The sequence below is a fragment of the Artemia franciscana genome, chromosome 20, assembly GCF_032884065.1.
Source record: "Artemia franciscana chromosome 20, ASM3288406v1, whole genome shotgun sequence".
NCBI classification, from domain to species: Eukaryota; Metazoa; Arthropoda; class Branchiopoda; order Anostraca; family Artemiidae; genus Artemia; species Artemia franciscana.
The window spans coordinates 29,892,547-29,920,138 of record NC_088882.1 but is presented as its reverse complement, the minus strand read 5'-3'; the positions used below and the strand labels follow the sequence as shown (position 1 = coordinate 29,920,138).

General features: G+C 36.7%; 1 protein-coding gene across 3 annotated transcripts in view; it reads right to left on the bottom strand.

Moving 5' to 3' along the window:
• Window positions 1–27,592, bottom strand: part of LOC136040099 (A-kinase anchor protein 1, mitochondrial-like) — a 112,806-nt gene that overhangs the window by 44,242 nt on the left and 40,972 nt on the right. For all 3 annotated transcript variants that reach the window (XM_065724193.1, XM_065724192.1, XM_065724194.1), the window contains 2 exons: window positions 25,470–26,182; window positions 15,741–15,944 (listed from right to left, as the gene is read on the bottom strand). In XM_065724193.1, coding sequence (XP_065580265.1) covers window positions 15,741–15,944; window positions 25,470–26,138 — 873 coding nt within the window. In that variant the 5' untranslated portion in view covers window positions 26,139–26,182. The remainder of the gene's footprint in view (window positions 1–15,740; window positions 15,945–25,469; window positions 26,183–27,592) is intronic.

The window sequence follows — 27,592 nt, the reverse complement described above, 5'->3', positions numbered from 1 at the left end:
TTTTTACAGAAGAATAGTAGAAACGAAGTAGGATACTAGACCTTGCCCTAACGTAAATAAAGTATGTGTGGGCTTTATTACAAGAGAAGCTTCCTTGAATTAGGCGATGTATAGCAGCTACATGACATTCGGGGTTACAGGTTTACCAAGGTCCATTCAAGCCCATCAAACGTTAATTATAACTTCCCCCTCTTATGCTGGCTTGCTACCCCGTTCAATTTGCCTGACAGTAATCCTTAAACTCAAAAGGTCTATTTAGTTCTTGAAATCTTCCCAAAAAGCTTTGAACTTACTTGAAACAGAAATTAAGAAGTAAAAGAAAGAATAACGATAAACCAGGCAATAAATATACTTTTATTGGTATATTTGTAAGTAGGATACTAGACCTTGTCCTAACGTTGATACAATATGTGTGGGCTTTACCATAAGAGAAGCTTCCTTGAATTTGGCGTTGTATAGCAACCATATGACAATAGGGGATACAGGTCTATTAAAGTCCAACAAACTTCAAATATAATTTCACCCTCTAATATCGGCTTGCTACCCCGTTCGATTTGCCCGACAGTAACCCTTAAACTCAGAAGGTCGATTCGGTTCTTGAAATCTTATAGCACCGTAAAATTTTCCCAAAAAGCTTCGAACTTACTTGAAACAGAAACTAAGAAGTGAAAGACAGAATTGAGATAAACCAGGCAATAAATATACTTTTTATTGATATATTTATAGCCAATAAATTTACCGATATAAATATAAATTTAACCAATGGAAATTTACCAATTTTACCAATATGAATTTACAAAAAAAAAATTTAAAAAACGCATCAAAAATATGTTTATACGTAAATTTTTATCTTTTCACTAGTCAGATGAATATTTCAGGGGGGAGAGAAGTCAAACCCCTAACCCCCCTGGATACGGGTTTGGAATACGGGTACGGATACGGGTCCCAACCACTTGGGATTTGACCAAATCACTGACAATACACTTAGCTGGTCGGTCAAAATCCTGGGGATTTCACAATCTGGGGATTTTGAACAAAACACTTAATCAAATCATAAGTCTTTAATTATATTTTGTTTCTATCAATTTAAAAAAGAATTTCAAAATATTTGGAGATGTGAAGATGAATCTTCTATTTTAAAGAAAGATTTAATCAATCAGGATTTTATTAAAAGAATGTTCTTTTAATCACATCCTGGGGATTTGATCAAAACACTTATCATACTACAGTGACATACAAAAAAATGCCATTCAAAAAACACTGAGAATTGTGAAATATTAGGGTGTTGATGAAAACCCAGGAGATTTGATAAAATCACCAAGATTTATCCACTGGGAAGTTGGTCAAGCCCAAAGGATTTGAGTATAACACTAATCTTATAATAATATATTACCATTGAGCGTTGCCTACACGTTGAAATAAACTACCAATTTTGCAACTAAAATTATACCGCAAGGAAGGAATTAGTACCAGCTGAACAGCAGGTTAAAAATTTGACATGAATAGAAGAAATTTTTCAAGAAACTAGAACTTGAACAGATATCTAAGGCAAAAAGTAGCAAATAAAACCAGAATGTGCCGAAAATTTGTATCGTGCCAAAATAAATTCCAAACGTATCGCATAGCCCAGGACCTGGAGAAGAGTGTATCTATTCCTGAAATAAATTTAAAAGAAGGCAAAATAACAAAGTTAATTATTCGGACAATATAAAAAATTGTGTGAAAATCGTGAATGTCTCAAGATTTAGATAGAGGGTATGGACTCGAAGGGGTATATGTCTATGGGTCAAACTCGCGATTGTCCAACTCTGTGTATTTGTGAAATTATTAATACCTGCCACTTGCTGCCATGAAAATTGATGCCACAGGAGCTGATAGAATATTCTTTTAAGGCAACTCTTGCACAAGTTTCTATGGCAACTCATTCGATAAAAAGTTCAGAAAAAAAAGGAAAAGGAAGACATTCACGTGCTACTTTAAGATAAAGAGGTATTCATGTACCAACCCTATTGAAAAGAAACTTTCTACAGTATTTTAAGTAAAAACTCTCGTACAAAATTTTTAAATATGACAAATTATAGGGTATCGTTTTTCACTTTAATTACCTTTATTCGCCCTGTAGATAATAACAATTTTCGTCGATAATGAACAACGCAGATCGAAGGACAGCTCCCAGGGGAACACCACTAACAACCTTGGATGATTTAGAACATGTACGTTCGCCGTCTGTACTGAAAAGTCGGGGCCATGTGTGTTCTGCCAACCAGAAGCATATTAGCCAGGCTGCTAGTTCTTTCGTGATTTCTACTGCTATAAGAATATGGAACACAGCCGGTTGCGTAGGAGCTAAGCAAAAGTTTCCATCAGATTCAGGAGAATCAAATCAATGGTCAGTCATTCGTCTAGTAGTTAACTGATCAGCTCGTAGCTGTCTAGGAGGTTGGTTTCAACAGAATTTCCTTCAAGGAAACCGTGCTGATTGGCTGATTGTCCGAGATGATACCATTTTGAGAAAGGTTTTAGAGAAGCGCATCGTTGACTATCCTCGAAGTTATAATACAACAGGTGATATGAGACTGATAAGTCTTTTCGTTCAACATTTTTTAATATAGTTGTAACGTGGGCTGACTGACAAGTTGAAGGAGTACGAGAATAATTTGGCAGAGATGGGGACAATTTCATCAGCTTATCTTTTAGCAGCCATGGGTGGACGTCGTGCTGACCAGCAGTTTTGTTGGCACTAACACTCCTTAGTCCCGTTCCAGTCAGACCATTTTTTGATACTACGAGCAGGGTTGCCAACAGCGGTACAATTGTACCATTTTGGTACATTTCACCTCTAAAGGTACATTCTCGTACAATCACATTTTGTCCGGTACATTTTACAAAACGTGGTACAATATGGTACAATAAGATTTGACTGGGGGTCAGGACGCAGCGAGTGAAGGGAATTGTAGTTTTTATTTGTTTTCTCTTTTAGAGTTTTAAGTTTTCCTTTACACATTTATTTAAGTGCCTGTTGTTGGCCTTTTGCGTTCATAATATAGCAAGAAGCAGCAGAGCCATCTGTAAGGTAAGTACGAAATAGGTGATTAGCTATTTGGAGGAGTGACACCAAAATGGTCTCTGCAGGGGAAAGGACGTCTCCCAAATATCTCTTAAAGAATATATGCGATTGTTCTCTTTATTGTCATGTAATTTTACGATCGTCCACGTGCTGTGCTTGGCACAAAAAAAAAAATATTTCGTCTTGCCTATAGTACAACACGCAAAAAAATAGATATGGTGCAATTTTTTGATCAGTAGTACAATTTTAGGGCGTTTTACGGTACCTTTTCTTCCGAAGCATTGGCAACACTGACTACGAGTCATTGGTCCAGGTTTTGGACTGAAGGAGGGCTTAGGCTTAATCTTGACATTGGTCCGTAATTTCAAATCAAACTGTTTCGACAAATGGCAAACTGAATCTATATTTGTATCTCTTATGATAGGATATACTTTTTTTCTACCCTTCAAACATAACGAAATCTTAAGCGCTACATAGAAATTAAACTCGTACACTGTGCAAAACTTTAGGAAAAAACCTAGAACTGTTTTTCATCTGTCCGTATTAAGAGGCAATTAGCTTACGTTCAGTGAAAAACAAGTGGCGGGTGACAAAATACATTAGGCTTACATAATTTGGGTTATATATTTGCACATTATGGTGAGTGGGGAGGGTAAAGTATTTGGACAGCGTGAAGTTAGAAAACAATTCTTACTTCATTATATGCAGAATAATTGTAGCTAACACATTTTGCATGCAGATCCACCATACCTTAGCCCCACTCCCACCCTCTAATGTGCAAATATATAGCCCAAATTTGTTTCTAAAGTATTATATTTTCATCATGTTTTGGTATTCTTCGATTAACCGAACTTTACTTCTTCAGTGGGGTCGCAAAACAGAACAGTACCCTTAAACGTTTACTTTTTTAACCAGACGCAATGTTTTTCACTGAATAGTTTTCTCCAAATCTGAAGAAAAATTCTCTTACTAAAGACCATACATCATTCTTTACTAGGGCATAGTCACCTCTTCAACAACTATAATGTATTTTTAATATTGCAAGCCCCTGCTACGGTATTACACTCGCCTCTTTAACAGAAGTTAGTCAATTTTCCGTAGTGATAAACATGTCAACAGAAATTCAGATAATATACAACTGTCAACTCTATCTCTTAGATAAATAAACATGCTAGGGAAAATATATTTTTATCAAGCCTAATTATTTGTAATACAATGTCAACAGTTCCATTCATGGAGTTTTATGATAACTTTATGCAATTACCTAAGTTTACAAATTCCCGAAAAATGATTTTACCAAAGAAAGTGTGCATTAAAGGCACAATATGAGTTTTAACTAATACCATAATTTAACTAGCGCTAATTTGAGCCAATCAGAATTTTGATAGGATTTACTAATTGGCAGAAGAATTATGCGAAAAATTCTGATAGGCTCAAATCAGCGCCAATTCTAAACATAATATTTAGTTTGGAGGCATGGGGCCACCTCAAAATTGGAGCCCCAAAAAAGGAAGTTTTTTTTTTGATGGCTGGCTTAAAACTCTCAAGGATTGTTGCTGGGGCTAAAGGGACTAAAAACTTTGTTTGGAGGGGGTGTTGAGGGGCACTGAGAAGGGCCAAAAACCTTGTTACTGATCGGTTTAAAAATTGATGAAGCTCAAGATGAGCCTAATAAAAGCAAAAAAATTAAGAGCAAAAACATTTTTTCATAAATATTACTGAATCAGCCCTTTTTCCATTGCCTTCTTCATGCTTGAGTACATGGGTCAGACTTTATAGAATTTCACCACTAGCAACGCTAGGGAATTGATAGAAGGCAAGTCAGTGGAAAATCGATAATTCTGTTGCAGCGGTCAGCAAATCTACGTGACAGTTCGTCAAATTTTTTTTTTTGACAAATCTCAAAAACACCGTACCGTCGTGAAATGTACCTATTACGAGTCCAAATGGAGCTAAGAAAATACTTGCAGAACCTAAAGAACAGCCGACCAAGGATTCTCATATCAAACTGGCCCTTTACCCTGGCGAGAAGACCATAAGATTTTCGAGGTTTCTCTTTCAAAGAAACAATTATAAGCTGTCTAGTGGGTCTAATTGAAGTTCCAAATACAATACCTAAATACCTAAGTGAACTGGGAGATGAGATTGTGGCGGGACTAACTTGGATTGTGTCATTGGAGTCGATCTCCAGTCCAAGACAAGAAACTCTGTTTTGGAAGTAGCAACTGAAAGACCTATTTCTTTCAGTACGGAGCAAACAACATCAACAGCGTTCTGGAGAGTCCCAAGATTATCAGCCAAGAGAAGAATGTCATCGGCATAAGACAAGTGACTTGTGTCGATATATGGCTCAATCAAGTATGGTGGAAACTGTCGAGTGACTACTCTAATATAGTTATTAAATATTGCTGGACTAAGAACAGAACCTTGCTTAACACCACGACGCAAACGAATACGATTACTAACAGTAGCTTGCAAACGTATCCGGATTGAGAAGTTCTGATAACACTGCCACAGGCAGGTGCAAACAAATGGATTAACTCCACTTCTAAAGAGAGACAGAAGTAATATTATATACCCATATGGCGTTGCATATACATATAACGGAAAAGATCCAAACGTAGAAAGTAAGGAATGAACTGGAATGGGGTTTTCTTAATATAAGAAGCCTAGAGTATGAACGGTCAAACAAGACTTGTTCTTGAAAAATGCGTTAAATCAGGTTTGCTTAAATGAAAGATATAAAATTACCACCTGGCGCAAAAACACCACAAGCTCAAGCTATAACTTAATTTACGAAGAATGAAAAATTGACCTTATTTTCAGACTTTCAGACATAAATCTTAAATACCGTACTTAATAAGTGACACCAGCAACATGGCAAAGAATTTTTTCGAGACTTAAACCTGCAGTGCGTGTTGACAGGGATAGGGGGATCTGAATGAAGACAAAACTTTTGAAAACAACTTACACCAGTGATTTGTGACACCAAAATTCGCACCTTGCCACAAAACAAAAAAATCTCCCGTACGCGCCTCCTCGACAACCTTGGACAAGTGAACTCCTCGACAAGTGACTTGTGTCGATATATGGCTCAATCAAGTATGGTGGAAACTGTCGAGTGACTACTCTAATTTAGTTATTAAATATTGCTGGACTAAGAACAGAACCTTGCTTAACACCACGACGCACACGAATACGATTACTAACAGTACCTTGCAAACGTATCCGGATTGAGAAGTTCTGATTACACTGCCACAGGCAGGTGTAAACAAATGGATTAACTCCACTTCTAAAGAGAGACAGAAGTAATATTATATACCCATATGGCGTTGCATATACATATAACGGAAAAGACCCAAACGTAGAAAGTAAGGAATGAACTGGAATGAGGTTTTCTTAATATAAGAAGCCTAGAGTATGAACGGTCAAACAAGACTTGTTCTTGAAAATGCGTTAAATCAGGTTTGCTTAAATGAAAGATATAAAATTACCACTTGGCGCAAAAACACCACAAGCTCAAGCTATGATAACTTAATTTACGAAGAATGAAAAATTGACCTTATTTTCAGACTTTCAGACATAAATCTTAACTACCGTACTTAATAAGTGACACCAGCAACATGGCAAAATTTTTTTTTTCGAGACTTAAACCTACAGTGCGTGTAGACAGGGATAGGGGGATCTGAATGAAGACAAAACTTTTGAAAACAACTTACACCAGTGATATGTGACACTAAAATTCGTACCTCGCCACAAAACAAGAAAAAAATCTCCTCGACAGCCTTAATATTTTCTTGATGAATTTTACAATATATTGTTCCTTCGTCACAAAGACACCAAAACATATATTCCAAAGATTTAGTGGCGTCAACTGGAGACGGAGGGGGCTGCATGTCCCCCCTACATTAGTTTGCCCCCCTTAGATTTCGACAAAACAGCTTTGATTATTTTCACTGAAAAATGCTCTTTTTGTTCTTTTCACTGAACAACGACAAATCAACCCCATAGATTGTGAAAAAGGGAGTTTGCCCCACCCCTGCTTAACTTTTTGTGAATTACGCTACAAGATTGAATAAAATAACCCTTCTCCCATTGAAACAAGATACAATTGCGACTCTTAAGTATCATTTTTCGTAGTTTTACTGTAGTTCCCGTTTCTATGCTACTGTTCTCCATTAAATTTAAAATACGGCTCATTTGAACCACTGTTTTCCATATTTTTTCATATAAGTCCACACCTATTTGTTTTGTTTTTTTTTCAGATTTTGCCTTCATTCCAAAATAGTTTTCCCCTCCGAGACAACTTTCAGCATTTGCGCCTGTCTGCAAATAATTGACCAACTAGCTGAAGGCGTCATATGAAAACCAAAAAACCTCAAACCGATCAAGTTTGTGTGGGGTTTAAAACTGGTTTTGGCCGATAAACCTGTCTAAAATGAATACCAAATTTGCAGTTAGCAACTGTTTCCATATTTCCTCATGGGCTCAAAGGCAGACAGGAAATCATCTCTATACACAAGCGGGAAGGCTAAACCAGGGAGCCAACAGCTGACAGCAATTATTTTTTTTCTTTTTTTTTTAGTTAAACGGTTCTTTAGAAGAAGAGTCCAAAAAGGTACAAACAAAGATGTAATAAGTAAATTAAATATAAGCCCCAAGACTAGGAACAACAATGCCACCAAGACTAACCAGGGGCGTTCCTAGTGTTGGTGGCATGCAAAACAAAATTGACCTCCCCCCTCCAAAAAAAAAATATATACGAATAATCAAATCACTAGTGTAATCGCATTTTGAAAAGATGTTTACCACAAGTGCCCCCAGTCGCATGACGAATGGGGCAACTACCCCATCCCATTTGAATGGCCCTGAACAAGCACAGATGATGCATTAATGGTCGTTCAATATCAACATGATCAATAATGTCGACATCGACATTCACCGGTATATGTCTGGAATTCCTTTTTCTCTGTTTAGATTGAATTAGCTTTGCGGGTCAGCTTTTTTCAGTCTTATGCAAGCTATTATGATAAAACTTAAAAGTTACGTTAGATTATATTAGTTTAGATCGACTAGCAACAGTGACTAAATCCAAGGCGGAAAAAAGGTATTTTCGACATTCACCGGTAAGTGTCATTCACGGTAAAACACGACATTCACGGTAAATATATATATATATATATATATATATATATATATATATATATATATATATATATATATATTACGAAATTGAAACAGAACAAAAAATTTTTTTTACATAATTGATGCTGAATTCCCTATACCATTGTAACCTACATAATAATAAAAAAATGTATCACAAGTGTTCCAAAATCAGGTGCAAATTGGGATATATTCTACAATGTCACTCCGGCTATTACACATTTCTATTGAGGAAAACGAGCGCCAAAACGACATTTACACGGTAACAAAAAAAAACAGAAGTTCAGAAACTATAAACTTCAATATTGTTTTAACTGCAAACATAATAAAAGGAACTAATAATCATAGAAACAACTGCAGCTGTTGTTGATGTTGGAATAAGCCCGGCAACCCAGCCGTCAAACATTAAAGCAAAAGGTACTTGTCAATTATACGGAACACAATCAAGAATTTCGCTCCGTAAGTTCTGACAAAAACCGGTTTGCCTCTCTACAATCAGTTATGATTTGCTTCTTTTGACTGAGAAAAACTATGATGCAGGAACATTCTAATTAAACATTTAACATATAGATGTGGTTAAGGGTTATGTTAGTTTAAGTTAGGCATTATGCGCGGCCTGCTTTCCATAATTCTGTGCCGTAGTTTTCACAGTTTCGTTTCTTAAGTATTATATTTTCATCATATTTTTGTATATTTCATTAGGACTAACCTAACTTCACTTCTTGGGTGTGTTCCGTATAATTAACAAGTATCAAACAAAATTACAACATCCTCCTACCCATCCCATTACTAACTTTTTGCCGAGGGGTCGCTCTGTCTTAGAAAGCACGTATACCAGGTGGCACGTGTCAAGCGTTTTTGAGACTGTGCCAAGCGTGGCAAAGTTGTGCGGCAAATATGGCTTTCGTGTCACAAAAATTGTACATCAGGTGGCACGGTGTGAGCGTCCCCTCTTTTTTTGCTGAAAGGAAGGTTTACTGGACATGTTTGCAAAATAAACATGAAAAGAATGTTAATATATGCTATTTGACAGACATTGGGCTTTAACAGCCTCCCCCTGCCCGCCTGATCACCATTTTTGTTGGCGCAGGTGGGTAGATATTTGGCAACTTATGTGACCCATAATCGTGTAAACGTTTTTAATCTGTATGGATGGGGGAAGCAAAGTGGATTAGACCCCTCTTCTGCTCCTAACACAAAAAGAATTGGAGTGTGATGTCACCGAAGTTGAGGCAAATTCAGAAGAAAGCGTACTCACACTCCTCGAATTGATATAACAGGATCAAAATTTTGAGATTTTTTCTATAATTTCTCATATTTTAGTTATAATACACCCAAATTTGCTTCTTAATTAAATAAAAAAGTTAATTCTGACATCTAATATATTTGCAACAATGGCAAGAAAAATCCGGAATGGGTTAGATTGGGTTCAGAACTAATAAAAAACAGCGAAATCTTCAGAGGTTTTATGGAAATTGGCCAGAATTTCATAATGTGGGTGAAAGAGGAAGGGTTTTCGCCATTTGTCGGCTTAACACTGCGACAAGTTTAGCGTAGTAGTAGTAGTAGTAATTTCGTTGGCCAACATGAAACATTGTTTCACATAAAACCACAGTTCTTTAAATGATTTTCTGCCACAGAACTTCCAAAAGTTCTTCGTAACTCTACCATTCCCCATAGTTTTGTTATCAAAAAAAAATTCTAGTTTTTCTTTTTTAATTTGGAGGTTTTTGACGAATAGAAAACAAAATCATAGTTTTCTGATGCAGTTTTGTGAATTTTAAATAAATAATAATAATAAAAAATCAGATTTAACTAAGAGCCACAGTTATTGCGCAATTTTTTCAAATAAATCACATTACATAGACATCATTAACAAGTGAGAAAACAAATAGCATAAAGAAATAGCATTATTATTCTTATTATTTCTTGAAAATCCGTCTTTGTGAAAAAAGAAAATGACGGAGCACTGCAAAGAGAAAAAAAAAAGCAAAATTTCACTATACAACTATGACAAGGTAACTACAGTTCAAGACGCTGGCTCCAAGCATGTCTTGAAATCTTGTGGTTTTGTTTCTCCATAAGTTTGGCAACAGCTATAGATAGGATCTGCTATGTGAAGACTGTTGATCAGTTTTGAATTGCGTGTCCAAATTGGATATCTCAGTAGGTATTTCGCGAAATGGAAAAAAAGTGGAGTGGATTTTCAATTCATCAACATTTGTAAGAATTTTCCAGAAGGGTGCAATGTAGAGGATGTGAGGGAGAGCAACAGTGTTGTACGGCGTTGCGAGATAACAGCGATTGAAACGAAGCTTGGCAGAGATTATTGAAACATAGGCGCTTGATGACTTCTGTTAGGAGATGACGAGCATGAGAAATGGTATTTCCAATGGAAATACTAAGATAAATGATTTGGTCAGATGTGCAGACCTTTGAATTCCCAAGTACAATTTCATGAGGAAGTGGGCCTTTCCAGTTAAAAAGCACGACGTTGGACTTTGCAGCGTTAAATTCAAGACCAGATTTTAAATATTCTGCTTGCAGTTTTTGAAAAGTTTCAGAAATTTTGTCCAAAGTTAAGCTAACGTTAAAAATGTCATAGGTGACTAAAAAGATATTGAGGCCAGAGAGAACGCAAGACGTCTCACACAGTTAATGAAATAACAAGGAGAGCACCTTACCAGGCTCCTCTCTTAACTGGTATAGCTGTATCCAGTGGCCTTGCCATTTCATTTTGCTTAAGAGGGATTTTAAGACGGACTCGTAGCTTAACATACATATCCCGTTGAGATCCAATTATAGCCGGATTTACTCCTCTTTTAACAGCCCTTAACAGCAAGAGGGGTGAATCAGGGAGTCAAAGCGTGGCGAACAAAGAGGGGTGAACAAGGGAGTCAAAGACCTGTACAAGAGGCCCCTACCTGTAAAAATTGTTGGGAAGGCGTCTAACATTTTTCTTTAAGCTCTTTTATAAATAGTAGTTCATAAAGCTTGCGTAAACTGGTTGAAACAGTTATGGGCCTGAAAGATGAGCATTGATTGGGTGTTCTTGACTTTTTTAGAATAGGAGAACGATCTCCCACACAGTGTTGGCGGAACCATGCCTTGTGTAAAAATCATCTGCAGCAGTAACGTGAGATGTTCTAAAAGCACAGGGCCACCATATATAATATCTAGGGCGTGAATTCCATCTATGCCTCGAGACATCTTTGGCTTGAGGCACATAGTAGCATCAGCCACAGGCTTTACAGATATTGTAAAATCAGAGTCTGAGAATGCATACAAAAATCGGTAAGCTCTTCAAAATGTTTTTGTTCAAGCTGGGACTTTGGTGGAGAGAATTCGGCCTCATAGAAAGAATACCAGTCAGATAGAGGAACATCAGCAGCGACTCCTTGAACGAGTGTCGACCAAAGGAAAAGAGGGTTATCTTTGATTTTCTGTGCTGACAGTTCTGAGACAGTTTCTGTGACCAAAGAAAAAGAGGGTTATCTTTGATTTTCTGTGCTGACAGTTCTGTGATTTTCTTGCGGTGGTTTTGAAAATCCTTGTCAAACTTTTTCTTTGTAGCCATGCGAATGGAATTAACAGATTCGGATCGTGGTCGGTGGCATTCAATCCATAGATGTAGCCCAAAACTTTGCTGAATGACAAGAATGAGAGACTTCGATTCTCAGGCCACTTGGGAACTGTTCCTGGATGGCGACGCTCCAATGGAACAGCAAAAGATTCTGCATATTGTAAAGCGTGACATATCTCTGCGCAATAAATATCAAGGAAAATGCGTTTTTCCTCGGCGGGCAGTTGTGAGTGCTTGATAAGCAGGACAAACGGTATCTTAATCTTAGAAAGGATTTTAGAAACACTATCCCAATACAGTTCCGGTTTGATTAATGCCCAATTACATATATACGATTGATTCGGTGTTTTTGGGTGACTAATGGGTATCTGAGAAGTTTGATTTGGTGAGAAAAAAAAAACGATACAGACAGATGATCAGATATAGAATAATCGCAAAGAACCTTCAGTTGAAGGACATCTAAGAAGGGAGAAGCAGCAGTGTGGTCTATGTTGCTATGGACGAGAAATTGTGAATGTATGTGAAATCTTGGTCTTTATCAACAACATACAGACGATTATCGAATATTTCACCAATCAGAGAAGAGCGGACAGATGGAGCAGTTAGGTTACAGTTAAAATCTCCAACAATTAGATATGCAGAATTTCTAGAAATAATGCTTGAAATGCTTCTACATAACTTTTCAGAGACAAGAACAAAAAGGCGTCCAGATGTATCATTATGGCGTTCAGACGTATTCACGTCTACATTATAGACGTATCATTAGGCGTTCAGATGTATTCACGTAAGTCACAAGACCGCTCGACGGTCTACCACCAGCTCTATTTTGCTTTGCAGTAGATGCATAGCAAGTGAATTTATCTCTAGTACCCAAAAGACTAAGACTTAAACTGACTTAAAAGATGCTCTAGTAAACCAAAAGACTAAGACTTAAACTGACTTAAAAGATGCTCTAGTAAACTAATCACATCAAGTTTCGACACGAGCTCATCAAGAACTGGAGACCTTTGGACAAGCCCACCGTTAATGTTTAGAGTTAAGCACATCATATTGACATTATGACAAACTCTTGACACTTAGACCATGTAAATTAAGCTAAACTTTGGCTAAACGGTTATTGGGACATTTCACACTGTAACAGGTTTGGCCACCAGCCTTGCATAACCCATTACAGGAACTTACTAGCTGTGCACATGTTTGAACGGTTAGATACATGATTGGTAGAGCCACGTCGATCACAAATAACACCTGACTGGCAATTCATTGTTATGTGACCTACCTCGTGACACTTAAAGCATCGACGGAGAAGGAAGAGAAATTTTTAAACAGGTGGACGTTCATAACCCATGTTCAGGCACATACATAAGCACTTATTTCGGAAGGGGCCCAACTTTTATGCGGATTTAGGGGGACTATTCGTCGTTATTATTTGTGCTTCCTCGAAATTATTCAGCCGAAAAAATTAAATTTTGCCGACTATATATATCAAGACAAAACTTCAATATTTGAACAACAGGATAGTATGACCACACCAATTTCTGCCACTACAAAAAGTCGTACACCTTAATTTCTGATCAGCCTAATTAATTTCAGATGTAACACAATGTTCTGTTTGACATTCAATATTTCTGCTCTTTTAATGTCCCTGACCTTTTTTCTTAATTAAAGCTGAAATTAAAAACTGGTTTTAATTTATAAATAATTAAAGTATAAATAATAAATTATAAAATAATGACAGTTGTCTTAGGTCCAAAAAAAAACGAATCTGGGTGAAACTTTTAAAAATGTATTTTCTTAACACACACTGACCTGCCATAATAAAAAGAAAAAAACGATCAAAAATGGGGTTTTTAAAGGCCAAACGAGAATACTGGAAAGAAAAACACATAAAGCGAATATTTCGAGGACAAACTCCTCTTCATTCTGAGTAAATAAATTCCTTTTATTTCTCATTTGTTCACAAGTATCCGTCGATGGCAGTTCTAATCTTTTAAACTTTGTGCAAATCGGGGATATTGGCGAATGACTCGCTTAATGTTTTTTAGGTATTTGGTTTCAATTCTTATGATTTTTTGGCTTTTACTGAATTTTATTTATCTTCTAGTTTCTGTTTGTTTTTTTTTTTTTTTTTTTTTTGTGTGGGTGTGTTTTTTTTTACACTGACTTCACGTGTTTGTTTTGTTGGGGGGTTTTTAGGCATTTTCCTTGAATATATTATTTTATTCGCGCTGAAGAAGAGAGGCGGTTGTCCTCTCGAAATATTCGATTTGTGCGTTCTGTCAGTATTCTCGTTTGGCCATAAAAAAAACCCACTTTTGTTCGTTTTCTCTCTTCATGTGAAACTTTAAAAAGGTAAGATTTTACAGTCAAAGCCCATAGAAATTTCATCTTGGCTACAGCTTTTCTCCAATCTTTAATTAGTTTTTGATGAATAACTTGAAACGAAGGTTTTTAAGCTTATCTCAAGATTGTTTTTAAGTATGCTCGTTTCGTATCTTGATTTCTTTAAATGTTTAAAGAGAAAGCAGCTTATGGGTAAGGTGCTCGTTATGTCTCTTTGTCTGCTCAATAAAGAAAAACAGTTAGTCCAATAGAATTGTCCTCTAGAACGTCAAAATGTTGAGTTTGATACAAAAGAATGATGAAACTCTAAACTGTTAGACCAAAGAAGTCTTAGGCATTTACTGTCTTGAAGCATGAGCTGCTTAATTGAGAAAAAGCGGCAGAGCGTGAAATTATTTCCTTTTTTGAAAGCTTGAACCGTTTATTTTGTCAGGCTTTGTGGTGTAGCCCAGAAGCATACTCAAGTTTATAATTCCCCATCCCAAAAAAGGGATGGAAGGGTATGTCCCCCAGAGGCAAATAACTACCCTCGCCATCCAAGAAAATATAAAGTGATTAACAATGCGGTTTTGAAAAAAAAAATTCAAAAGTAAGCCACATTTTGAAAAGGGCCATGATATTTAACATTCCCTAGCAGTCCAATTACCTTCTTCACAACAGCAAGTCCTAGCCGTGCCCACAAACTGACCTCCCAGAAGTAACATTTTGCAACACGCGTAACAATGCATAAGAATTTCGGCATTTGAGAATAAATGCGCTGATTGCGATACTTGGGTCAATTATATTTCCTTCCCTTCCCTTATCTCAAAGCAAAAAATCTCACCGTTCCCGAATTTTCCGCCAACTTCTAGCATCGAAATTGATTCTTGTGTCAGTCTGATCCAAATTAAGAATTTTCTGCACGCGAACATATAAGATAAGAAATGAGTTCTCATATTAATTTACAGGTAAATCTTTTCATTCAGGTATACATACTTACACAGAGATTGTAAAAAATACACCTTCAAGGGTTGCCTGACGACTTAACCGGCACAAATACAAGAATGAATATATTCGGGTTTCTGTCTCCTTTTGCGAAACACAAGACACCCTCCTGGTTCCCCTTAAAAGTCCAGATTGTGTATGTCCAAAAAGATCTTACCCTTAGGGTGAGGGTGTCAAAAAACCTTACTGGTGGAAGGAGGCCGAAAAACGATAAAAGCGGTTTTATTATGTCATTTTTTTTTCTTTTTAGACGGGAAGTTGCTTTGAACCAAGCTTGGGATAGGGGCATCTTCCTTCCCTCATTATTCCCTGTTGATAGTTGCAAACCTAACCTAGAGGTTAAGTTAGCAACTGGGAATCTGATTACCTAGGTTGAGGAAGATCAGAAATTTTTCTGAGGTTAGGGTGTGTATGAGGTTAGGGTGTGTGTGCTGAAGCAAATATGGAGGCCATCTCAAAGCTCTAAGTCTATATCTTCTCACACATTTCAGTAAATTTTCCAAAAACAGTTGAACCTTTCTTAGTGCAAAGAGACTGCCCAAACGCTCTCCTATGGGTGAGGATATTAGACATTATAGGGAGCAGGAAATAAAAGCTTACTTTGATATCATTGACATTGCTTCCATAACGCCCAATAAGAACTCCACATAGCTTCTGAGGAAGTAGAAACTCATAGACAACAATCCTTTCTGTGGTGATTAAGTGGCTTGGATAAGGGGAAACCGCTACTAGATCGGATGCATCACCATTGGACACGTGAGTATCACTGCCTCCTTTACCACTGTCATTTCCATCAGCTGATGACTAGAAAAGAAGAACAACAAGTTAGAAAAATAGAAAATAGGTCAACAGAACAGAAGAAAAAATAAGACCATTAATAAGCCTTCCAAGTTTCTCCACTTACCCCCTTAGTAATGTCGGGAATAATCTTAAAATACCTAATTATCTCTATCAGTTGATACAAGACAATTTAAAATGTTGAAACTCACTGATTTTTTTTCCCAGAACTTAAATAGAAGCAGCCAAGAAGGAACACATACAGTCACAATGTCACAAGAAAGTGGAACAAACAGATGCTGATCAAAGGGATTACCAACATGAAATATAAAAGCACGTTGGACAAATCATAACACAACTTCAAGAAATAAAAAAAGTAAAACATCAGGGAAACGAAACTACGTCAGTAAAAATCGGAAAAGAAGAATCTATTGCGAATATGTCGCATGTAGAGCTGTTCACGGATCTGTACTTTCGTTTCCTAGTTCTCGTTATTACTTTTCGATTGTTTTTGAAAAAAAGTAAGAGGCAAGAAACCAATATAAATAAGAAAAATAAAAACGTCAATAAAGTCTACGTTTCTCCACTCCCCCCTCAGTAATGTCGACGATGTTTTGAAGTTTCTATTAACAATTCTTTTTTTTATGCACATCCCAAGCTTGTGCCCGTTATTGTCGTGATGTCAGCTGACAAGAAAAAAAATGTTGTAACCTTGCTGAAATTTTCCCCTTACTTAAAGTATATCTTCCCTACAAATTTATGACAACCCCGCAGCTTTAACTTGCACCAAAAGGACAGAACATTTATGTCACTGAATTCACTAGGCTCAGTTCTACCCAACCTAATGTCGTTATTTAAACTTATCCGTATTAATGATCCATGTTCTTTTTTTTACATTTAAAGGTTATAAATACGATTTTTTGTACGCAGAGAACTGGTCAAAATTCTTTATCTTCGAATTAAAAATTAAGCATGGTAGTCACAAAACCTGAAAATTAACCTGTCTTTTGGCAAAACTTTCAATCCAAATTTTAATTCAAAACTGGAGGACAGAAGAAGGACAAACCATGACTGGTTTTCATAACATTCTAATGATGTTCTATATATTCTCTGTAATAACGATCTCGGTCTATTTTTTTACATTAAAAGGATATTTATATGATTTTTTTTTCTACTCAGAGAGCTGCTCAAAATTCTATATTTTCGAACAAACACAATCGACAGAGTAGAGCAATTGGTAGTCACAAAACCTGAAAATTTACTCGTCTTTTGGCAAAACATTCGATTCAAAATTCAAGGATGAAATACAAGACAAGCTACGTCTGGTCTTAATAACATTTGGTTTTATTATGCTTCCAGTTTTAACACAGAATAATAAGTAGAACCTGAGCACTTGATTAATCACTCTCTTCTTTATTACTATCAGCAAGGCATCAGCTTAATCTTAATCATCAGGTTGGGGCGTTGAAGACATAAGACATATAATGAGTGCTTAATACATGGTCCTAACCAAGAATAAATGAATTCATATTACATTTCAGATACAAAAACTCTTGTTTGAAACCTTTACCGCCGACAAGTTGGTCCAATCCAAGTCTGTTAGCACGATCATTATTATGAGTCGGTCACAGGTCACTTAGAACAAGTTCGTTAAACAAAGTGGAGAGAATTCAAAAAGGTTTATTGCTGATTTGGTGTTCCCTTATTTAGTCCAAATGGAGAATAATCTTAAGTGAACTATAGAATAGCCAACGGGGAGGGGGACCCGTCAGGTAAATAAATTCCAAGGAAACATATTTGGATGCTGAGTGAGGCATTGGCGATTGGTCCCATAGAAAGTGATTAGTACACTATACATATACAACCACTATACTACCCATAGAAAGTGATAAGTACACTATAGAAGAGATTAGTCAAATTGTGCTCTAACAAAAATTTTTGGAACTTACGAGTTAGAACGATCACATTTTATTCTTCATCTGTAGTAAAACCGTTTTCTATGTCCACTCTGATATACTCAGCTTCGACTGAGCGAGAGACTACTTTTTAGGTATATTTTAATCAAATATTTAATATATACAGGTGGTAAGTATTTAATATAACACGTTCTCGGCGGCCTACTTTCCATGATTCCTTGCTGTATTTTCCCTAATTTTGTTACTAACGTATTATATTTTCATCATATTTGGTATATTTCATTAGATATCAAACAGTTCGTGGTAACGAACTGTAGTAAGGAGCGACCCGGCTCAATAGTAAACGAAACTCTAAAAAACGGAATTTCGATACTAAAAGATACATCAAAAGAATCGGATTTCAAACATATAAGTTTCATCAAATACAGTCTTTGTCATCAAAAGTTACGAGCCTGAGAAAATTTGCCTTATTTAGCTACAATATATATATAGCCTTATATAGCTACAAAAATGTGGAATTTCTTATTTTTTGCCAGAAGACAGATCACGGGTGCGTGTTTATTTTTTTTTTTCAGGGGTCATCCTATTGACCAAGTGGTCCTAGAATGTCGCAAGAGGGCTCATTCTAACGGAGATGAAAAGTTTCTAGTGCCCTTTTTAAGTGACCATAAAATTGGAGGGCACCTAGGCCCCCTCCGATGCTAATTTTTTCCCAAAGTCAACGGATCAAAATTTCCCTTCTCAACGCCCCGCTCTTTACGCTAAAGTTTTTTATCGTTTAATAAAGTAGAATTGAGAGAAAGAGTCAAACTTTAGCGTAAAGAGCGGGGCGTTGAGAAGGGAATAGCCCATTTCATACACTGAGTAATTTCTGTCCGTTTTAAGTTTTAATGTCGCTCCTTACTTTCAGTTAAAAAAAAACTAGTTTTTTTATTTAATAAAGATATAAAGAAGATATAAAGTAATGTGAATTTTGTAGCAGTAGCTACTAGTCAAGAGCGAGCGTCAGTCCAAAGTAACCGAAAAATAAAACCGCATTTTCTATGAAACTATTTGATATGAAAAAATTGAAAACTGATTCGAAGGTGGGACTATTATTTAAGTTCAACTTGAATAATTAATCCCATACAAGAGGGTTCATAAATATACTTGGAATTCTCCCAGTGGCAGGACCAAAAGCCATAATGGACCACATGCTTATTAGTAAACGGAGGAGATGATGCCTGCAAGAAGTCAGATTGTGCCGTGATGCAGGCTACTCTTCGGACCATCAACAGAGAGAGCACATATCGAGAAATTAGCTACAGAAGCCAAATGAGCTGCAGGCCGTCCAGCTAAATATTAATCAAAAACATAGCAGTTGCCCGAACAGACGTCTGTCCATATGTCAAAAACGTAAATGGTCAGCTTCTAACTAGTCGAGAAGAAATGACAGAACGGTGGAGGCAATACTTCGCTTGTGTTCTCAACCAACCTATCCCCCAAGATCCCTTTGACACTCAAGATACGCTACTCTTTAATCTTAATATTCATTCAGCCCCAATTCTTCGTGATGAAGCTGAAATTGCATTGACATCCAAAAAGAATGGGAAAGCAGTTTGCCACATGGAATCCCACCTGAAACACTTAAATATGGCAGAAAGGACATCGTATAATCAATTTTAAACTATTGACGAAGATATGGAGCACAGAAGCTTTTCCAGCTGAATGGGAAAAGGGCGCGATTGTCAGTTTCCAGGAAAGGAAAGAAATCAGTGAGAAAAAAAATTGTTGATTGTTGATTTCTTTCCAGTTCTATCAAAAGGTTATAAAGACGATCAAGATTCAAAGACGATTAAAGGTTAAAGACGATTAAATCACAGACTTCGTTTTGGCTTCAAAACGAACAAAAATGAGACTCAAAACGAACAGAAATTACCACAAAGAGGAGTAGGGCTAACATCCCCTAAGCCTTCTAAAGACCAGTGTATCATATGGACTAGAAAGCCTGAAAGTATAAAAATAAATCGCAGCAGCCCCCTCTGCGTAGCTCCATGCTTACAAAAGGGGATCTTGTTTGTATAGTTCTTTGTTTTAGAGGGCTTTTGTTGGAATATGGGTCTCTGAGCAGATCGTATAGCTTTGTAGGGTACAAAAAGGTTATAAAACCGTCGGAAGACAAACGTTAATAGATAAACGTGATACATGATAGGAAAGGGTTCTGGGACTGGCCTTCCTGCACCCTCACATGTATCGCAGGCCACACCTAAAGAATCAAAACTACCAAATGAGAGACAGCTAGGGATAGGACACGACTGGTTGTCAAAATTACCCAAACAACCCGAAAAAAAGTAAAGCACTGGCATAGCAAAGACACAAAGCCCACTTCGGCACAACGCGCAAGTGAATTTATTATATAAAAAACAGTACGGCCCTTTAAAAGGATTAGTCCTTTGTTGGCGGTCTTCTAGCTATACAACTAATGGAAAGGGCTATAATTTTCTGACACCTGATTATATTTTGAAGATAAGTTTGTAGGCCTGAAATTGAGAAGTAGCAATTATTGATAGTCAAGTTTTCGTCAACATTCGAAATATTTCTATTCCTCTCTTGATTAGCTGATGCTATTACATAAGTTCTTATTAATACGTTTTAAATAAAAGATAATTATTCTTGGAATTCGGAGTCATAACGAAACCAAGAAATTAAGGTGGAATCAGGTTTAGAATCGGAATCGCAAAAATCCTGGCATCATCCCACTACTAGCGATTGCATAATAAAAACAAACGAAACCTTGCGACGCATCTCATCTTGGTGTAAAGCCCATATAGTAAAAATGAATTGAACCGATGGAAGAAGAGTAGCTAATGCAGTGCCACTCAATGCTAATGAGACAGCGGTATTTTTAAATGATTCGCAGTATGAGGTTAGCAGAGGGAGCTGTGCTGAGGTTAGCACCCAATAATGTATATCTCCGTCATATTTATTAATGTGAAACTTCAATAAAACTACCATCTTAATTTTAAAAATAAATGCAACTGTGGACGAAGACGTAATTTACTTCTAGTTGGCAATTAAGAGTCTAAAGTAATAGAGGAGAACGAGCATACTTGCTGCAGGTCGGAGGTACAGAACTTCATTCTCAAAAAAGTGACAGAATAGTAAATATGTTTCCATCACAATTATTCTTGTTCAACTTCAACGAGCTATCAACTTAAATTTAGTATTTAATTTTAAAAAAAACAATTTTGTCAACTGAAAGTAAGGAGCATTATTAAAACTTAAGACGAAAATAAATTACTCCGTATATGAGGGGGTTACCCCCTCCTCAATACCTTGCTCTTCATCCCGAAGTTTTCAGTACTTTTAAAAATATTTTTTATTCTAATTAAACGGACCTTGTGTTTCAGGAATGGTTCTTAAAAATTATGGACAACCAACCAAAGTTTAGCGTAAAGAGTGAGGTGTTGAGGAGAGGGGCATCCCTTTCATAAACTGAATAATTCATTTTCCTTTTAAATTTTAATGTAGCAATTGATAGAACTGTTTTTATTTAATTTATGATCATTTTTGAAAGAATGTCGGGAAATCGGGCTCCCTTTCATTTAAAATTACCTCCCCTCACGGGAAAAACTCCTTCGTGGAAAGTTCCTCCCACGTCAAATAAATCTCGGAACACTCCCTCCTTACAATTCCATCCACACTGAAAATTCCCCCCGTAAAACTTGTTGGGGACGATTCTGCCTGAAAAATTATCCTTAGCACTTTCATTCGAAAAAGACTTGAATTTCTAATCGTTTTTCAAATCAGGTCGGAAATCCCCTTCCCCGGGAATCTTTCCCTGTAATCCCCCTTCCATTCGAATTTTCCCCAGAAATCTCCCCCCCCCATTGGGAAGGCGTCCCGCCGAAAATTGTCCCACGGAGAATTTCTCCCATGAATCCTCTCCACGGAAAAAGTATCCGGACAATGCCAACCCCGCTGAAAATTTCCCCGGACAATTCCCATAGAACATCTCCACATACAAAACTGAGTCGACAAACAGAAAAGTACCATAAATATAAAGAATTTCGTATAGGTATTCTGTCATATTCCCCCAGTTTAAAATTTATCATGGAAAGTTCAGTCCTGGAAACTTCTCCTCGCACCCCTCCCCCTCTCAGCCAAAAAATCCCCCAAAAATGTCTAAATGCTTCCAAGTTACAAATAATATATGAAAATAATGGATAAATTTCATAACTTACAGCCCTTTCCCCTGGAGCTGGGGGGGGGGGTATTTTATCTCCAAAGGCATATTTATAGGACCTTGGAATTATGCTGAACGAAAATAGCTATATCAAAATGTTCATCGGAAAAGGGGACGTGGGAGAGGAACTAGTTACCCTCGAATCTTTTTGGTCACTCAAAAAGGACACTAGAAATTTTAATTTCCGTTCGAATAAGCCCTCTCCCCATATTCTAAAACCATTGGTTTTATACGATCACCCTTGAAAAAAAAACTAATAAATAAATAAAGAAGCATCGCAATAAAAAATTCCACAATTAAAGTCCACATTTTTGCAGACAGGAACTTGAAACCTCTACATTAGGGTTCTGTGATACGATGAATCCGAAAGTGTGATTTTCGTTAAGATTCCTTGACTTTCAGAAGGTGTTCAAAAATCGGACAAATTTTTTCAGACTCATGCCTTTGAACGGGTAACACTAAACTTAATCAATCTTATATATTTGTTAACACAATTAGCCGATTCTTCTGATGTATCTACTGATATCAAAATTCCGTTTTTAGAGCTCCGGTTACTGTTGGGTCGAGTCACTCCTTACTTACAGTTCGTTAGCATGAACTGTTTGAAAACGAGTGAACTGTTAAATAAAGACGTAATTTGTTCCTAGTGCGCAGTTCAGATAGAAAAGAATGGGAAGGGAAGAGCTATACTTTATAGCACTTTATAGAAGTATCACATGGTGAATAAATGCTAATTTGAAGAAAGTCATCAGAATAATTTGAAGTTGTAAGTAAAGTAAGTAAGTAAGACGGCACTAGACCCTTAAGGTCCAAACTAGCGGTGCTGATCTCCGTTTTATGGCCCTTCAGCCAGGATCCTGGCTGTAGGAGGCCAACTATCCTGTGCTTTCACACACCTTTCCTGCTTACCTTCCCCAGATCTCTTCAGGTACCCATTTAGAGCTGGGTCGACTCTGGCTGAGCTTACAGAGTCAAGCCACTGACCCCCGTCCCAAACTAAATAACTGGCCACAACTGGGATTGAACCCGTGCCCCTTGGACACAGTATTCCCACGCCAACGCGCCAACCACTCAGCCAGGACGGCTGATTTCCGAATTGAATTTGAAGTTCCAAGTGCTTGGGAATCTCCAAGTTCAAAAACCTTGAAGAACAAAGCCTGTGCCTGATTTGTTCATATCCGGATCGAAGGAAATTTTTATTTTCAACCTTCGATAGCTCCGTTGGTAGAGCGGTGGACTATAAAGGTTTGTGCCTGATTTGTTTCTCGACAGCAAAAAGTACCAATACCCAACGCCAAAGACAAAAAAAAGTCGCAACTCAGATTCTATCAAAATTTGGGTCTGACAACGTGATGCCATAGGACAAAATTTTAATTTTTAGCCGAATTCAGAAAGGAAAATTGTTCCAGACTGGATTGTTCCAGTCCATACAATCTGGAAAATTGTTCCAGAAAGTATGCACTTCAGAAAGGAAGTGGATACTTTCTGCACAGCGGAAATACTTAACTTGATTCTCAAAATGTAATTTTCACATAATATTCAATATATCCCTTACCATAGTTATTCTTGTACAACTTCAACAAACCACCCGCTGAAGCTTAAAAAAAAGAGCATAAATATGAAGCAAAGTTAAGATACACAGTTAAGAAAGACAGGAATAAGAGACGGTGAACAAAATGGTAGCTTTGACAAAGCTCTCTCGGAACCCATTAGCTCAGTTGGCATTCAAAACAAGTCTTATTTTGGAGTATTCAATTACTTTACCTGAAGTTGTGAAAAGTTTGTAATAATTCAAGATTTCCTAAGGGACCAGGAGGCATTCTTAAATGGATGTAAATATCAAATTACGAAACAGGTCTTTTAGATTCATGCGGCGAATTAGGAAAAAAGGAAACTTGCAAGAAAAACAATACAATCTGCAATTCCAAACTTAAAGCAATATCACAGACTAGACGGGGGCGATACCATACTTAATTATATAAGCCATAAATAAAAAGATCCCTACAGCAAAGTTTCAAGGAGATTTAGAATTTTTCAAAGGGAAGGTCTGATATGGCTTTAACAGGAAGCCTTCCTATTGACTTCAGAGCCAAAGAGATAGCTCTCAACAGATATCTAAAGAGGGGAAGGCCTTATTATTGGCCACCCCTGAATAATTTAAATAGCCTTAAATTAAATGAACATATATATTATACTGACTCGCAAGCAAATTACGCATTCAGTAATTCCATTTCTTCCTCTAATACTATAAATGAAATTTGAAAAACTTTAAGCATAAACCTATGTATGAAAGGGTATGAAATATTCTGCCAAGCGGTCAAGCCCTGGACCCTCCAGTTTTTTACTGATCATAATGACCTTCTTGAAGTTGCAAAACTTCTCCCAATTATAAACTGGCACAAATTGTTACTGGTCACTGTAAATTAAATTCATTTTTATGTGGAATTAGTAAAAGTAATTGTTCCACTTGTGAATGTGGTGATGAAGAGACTTTATATCATTATCTTTTTGAGTGTAATTTGTTTGAAAATGAAAGAGCTGAAATGCAATTTAGATTACAAGAGTGTTCTTACTCTGATACTTAAAATATTCATGTTATTTGACTTATCAAAGAGCCTCAATATGCAGTTCTAACATACTTGAATCAAACAAAAGAGAAATTGTGCAATTTTTTTTCCCTTTGTGCTATTGAGAAGATTGTATTTTGTAGTTATATTTGTGATATATTTTATGTGTTGTATTTTGTAGATTAGATAGAGAAATACTCTGTACGATAATAGTACGATAGTCATTAAATAAAATCATTCATCATATGGCAAGAAAAAATAAGTTTCAGTCAAAATATTAGAAATTTCACAGATTATACGACCTACATCTAGTTTGACACGGAAGATTCCTCAAATGCTTCTTGGGATCAGCACAGGGCGCTCACTATTCCCCTCATGGTAGAGGTTGGGAAAAAATGATGGTTACGTAGATAAAGACCGTAGATAACAAAATACAGGAGGGGATCTTTCCTCAAAAACCTCTGAGGAGTCCCCTTCCCCCACGTACCAACTTTTACCTGGCGGGGTTTCATAGACCAAGAAAAACATTTCCTCGTTAAAACAAAAAAAAATTCTCGATGGATATATTTTCTGATCAGTCAACTCTTTGACGATTGGCTGTCCTACGGCTTAACGGTAATAAACAGCTACTAAGTTTCTTGCTATGATTCGTTTACCTCCTGAACAAAAATCTAGTTCTACCCTAGATAATGTGCTTAAGTTTGTAAAAAGACAAATAAAGAAAAACGGCTCAAAGAGTATAAACATGCTCGCCCATGGAAGTTGACCCCTTCCCAACATTCATCCGATATACTTCCTCCCGTGATGTTTACAAGTTAGCTAAAAGTACACATATATTACTTACCTCACTCCTGGCATCTGAGTGAATACTTCCATTAGTTGTTGAAAAATCCGCGGGGCTATTATTAGCCGAGTCTCTTTCACAGGTTCTTTTAGACACATCCACTGAATTCATGTCCTTCTCTTTCAGTTTCAAATTTTCTACTAATTTATTCAACTCCTCCGAGTTATTATTCAAATGTTCTGTTTTCATAGGCTCGATTTTAGCCATTGTGCTGTCCGCTTTTACAGCTAACAGTTCAACAATTGCTTTCAACTCGTTTGATTTTGCTTCAATTTCGTCTAAATCTTGTGATGGTCCACTCTTCAAAATTACTGATTTTGCTTCTTCAATAAGGGTCTCAACCTTGTTAGTAACCAATTCAGCCTCTTCTGTAGGCCTAACAAATTCACCGTCACAACTGATAAAATCGGATTTAGCAGTGATGCTCCCGTCAATTGATAAAACTGCACTATCTCGCCTAACTAAATCACTCTCAATGAGACTACTCTCATCAATATTCTCGTCAATTATCTCACTAGGTCCAAAGGTTACTGTTTTGACTAAATCTGTTTTCTTTGTGTTCCTTTCTTCACTGTTAGAATTATTCTTTCGCTTTCTAAAGTAATTCACTGTCAATGCCAATGCAAATGAGCTTAATCCCAGGAGAATAAATTTATTCGTATTTTCCATTAGGGATAGAACCACGTAGATCACACCCCAGCACTATTAAGTACCTAGAAAAATAGGGAAATATGAGTCTGTGAAAGAAACCTTTTCCTGATTAAAGTTGGGAAAACAACTAAGTTTCAATAATTTTCAGGAAATGCTTTCAACGGTCATCAAGACATATCGTCCCTATTACATCTAAAGATCGTATTTTGTATTATCAAAATTCCAAAATAAGCCACGGAAAGGTCTACTGAACCGCTCTCAATGGGACCATCAGCAGAGCAGTGTATGTTCAATCACATTTTGGCCCTCTTGATCTATATTACCCTACTAATTATCCAATTGAAGATAGCTAAACAATTGTTTTTGGCAATTACCTCAGAAGTGTGAAATTGTCAAATATGACTTCTAGGCGCAATATATTGGATATATTGGAGGAAGAAACTAAAAAAATCAATTGCCAGTTGGCTGCCGATAGGTCGTCAGTTCACAGCGACTACCTGAAAACAAAATGTTTCCAAGATATTAGCAGTCCCTCCATCCCTCTCTTGCGCAGGTACTTTACCAACTAAAATGAAATCGACAACTTGATCGCAATTTTGAGTTTTATCACAATATTTTAATTTTGAGGTTTTTGAAATAATAAAATTCTTTCAACTGGGGAGCGAACCACAGTTTAGAGATAAGAGGTAATTTTTGTTGTTAACCATTTATTTGTTACTATCACATTATCTGACTTACTTATATTGCCTTAAAGGTGCATTTCATTATTATTATTGTTGGCTATTTATTTGTAAGTAATTTATTATTTGTCATAATTTATTTGTTGTAATAAACTTATCTTATTCAAAATCATTCAGTATTTACGTCAAATAATAAACGTGTCTAGCCTCTACCCTGTGTTACTTCCATTTAAACCCAGTAGAAGAGTTCAAACAAGGCAATAAAGTTTTTTTTTTACTGAAATTGACCAAGAAAACCCGGTTAGAACATTCAAGCATGGAGGGAGGGAGAAGCATCTCCCTTTTAGAAGCATACTGTCTCCCCCGAAATAACTAGACGATATCCCTTGAAAGTTTTGGGTCGTTGCTAACACCGTTAGTCAACTTGTATGCTCTGTTCTGACTTGAAAAACAATACCAGACAAATTGATAAAAATTGTCCGGAAATCCAAACTCTACAGATTCTAAATAAATTGAAAATGTCTGGGAAACCAAATGACAGAGGGATTATGGGCTATTCTCCAAGGACAGGAGCTTCTAGACAAGCAAAACAAAACATAGTAACAAGATTTAAACTGATTTACTAGGAAAGAAAGACCTTATTTTCTTTCGATGTATTTCGACACATGGAAAAAAACCTCCAGTGGAGGTATCGAGAACATGCATACTGAGGAAAATTGTATTTTAAGGAGGAGTTTGTCAAAATCAGCACACAACTTATGAATTAAGTCATAGGCCTAATCGTATTTTTGA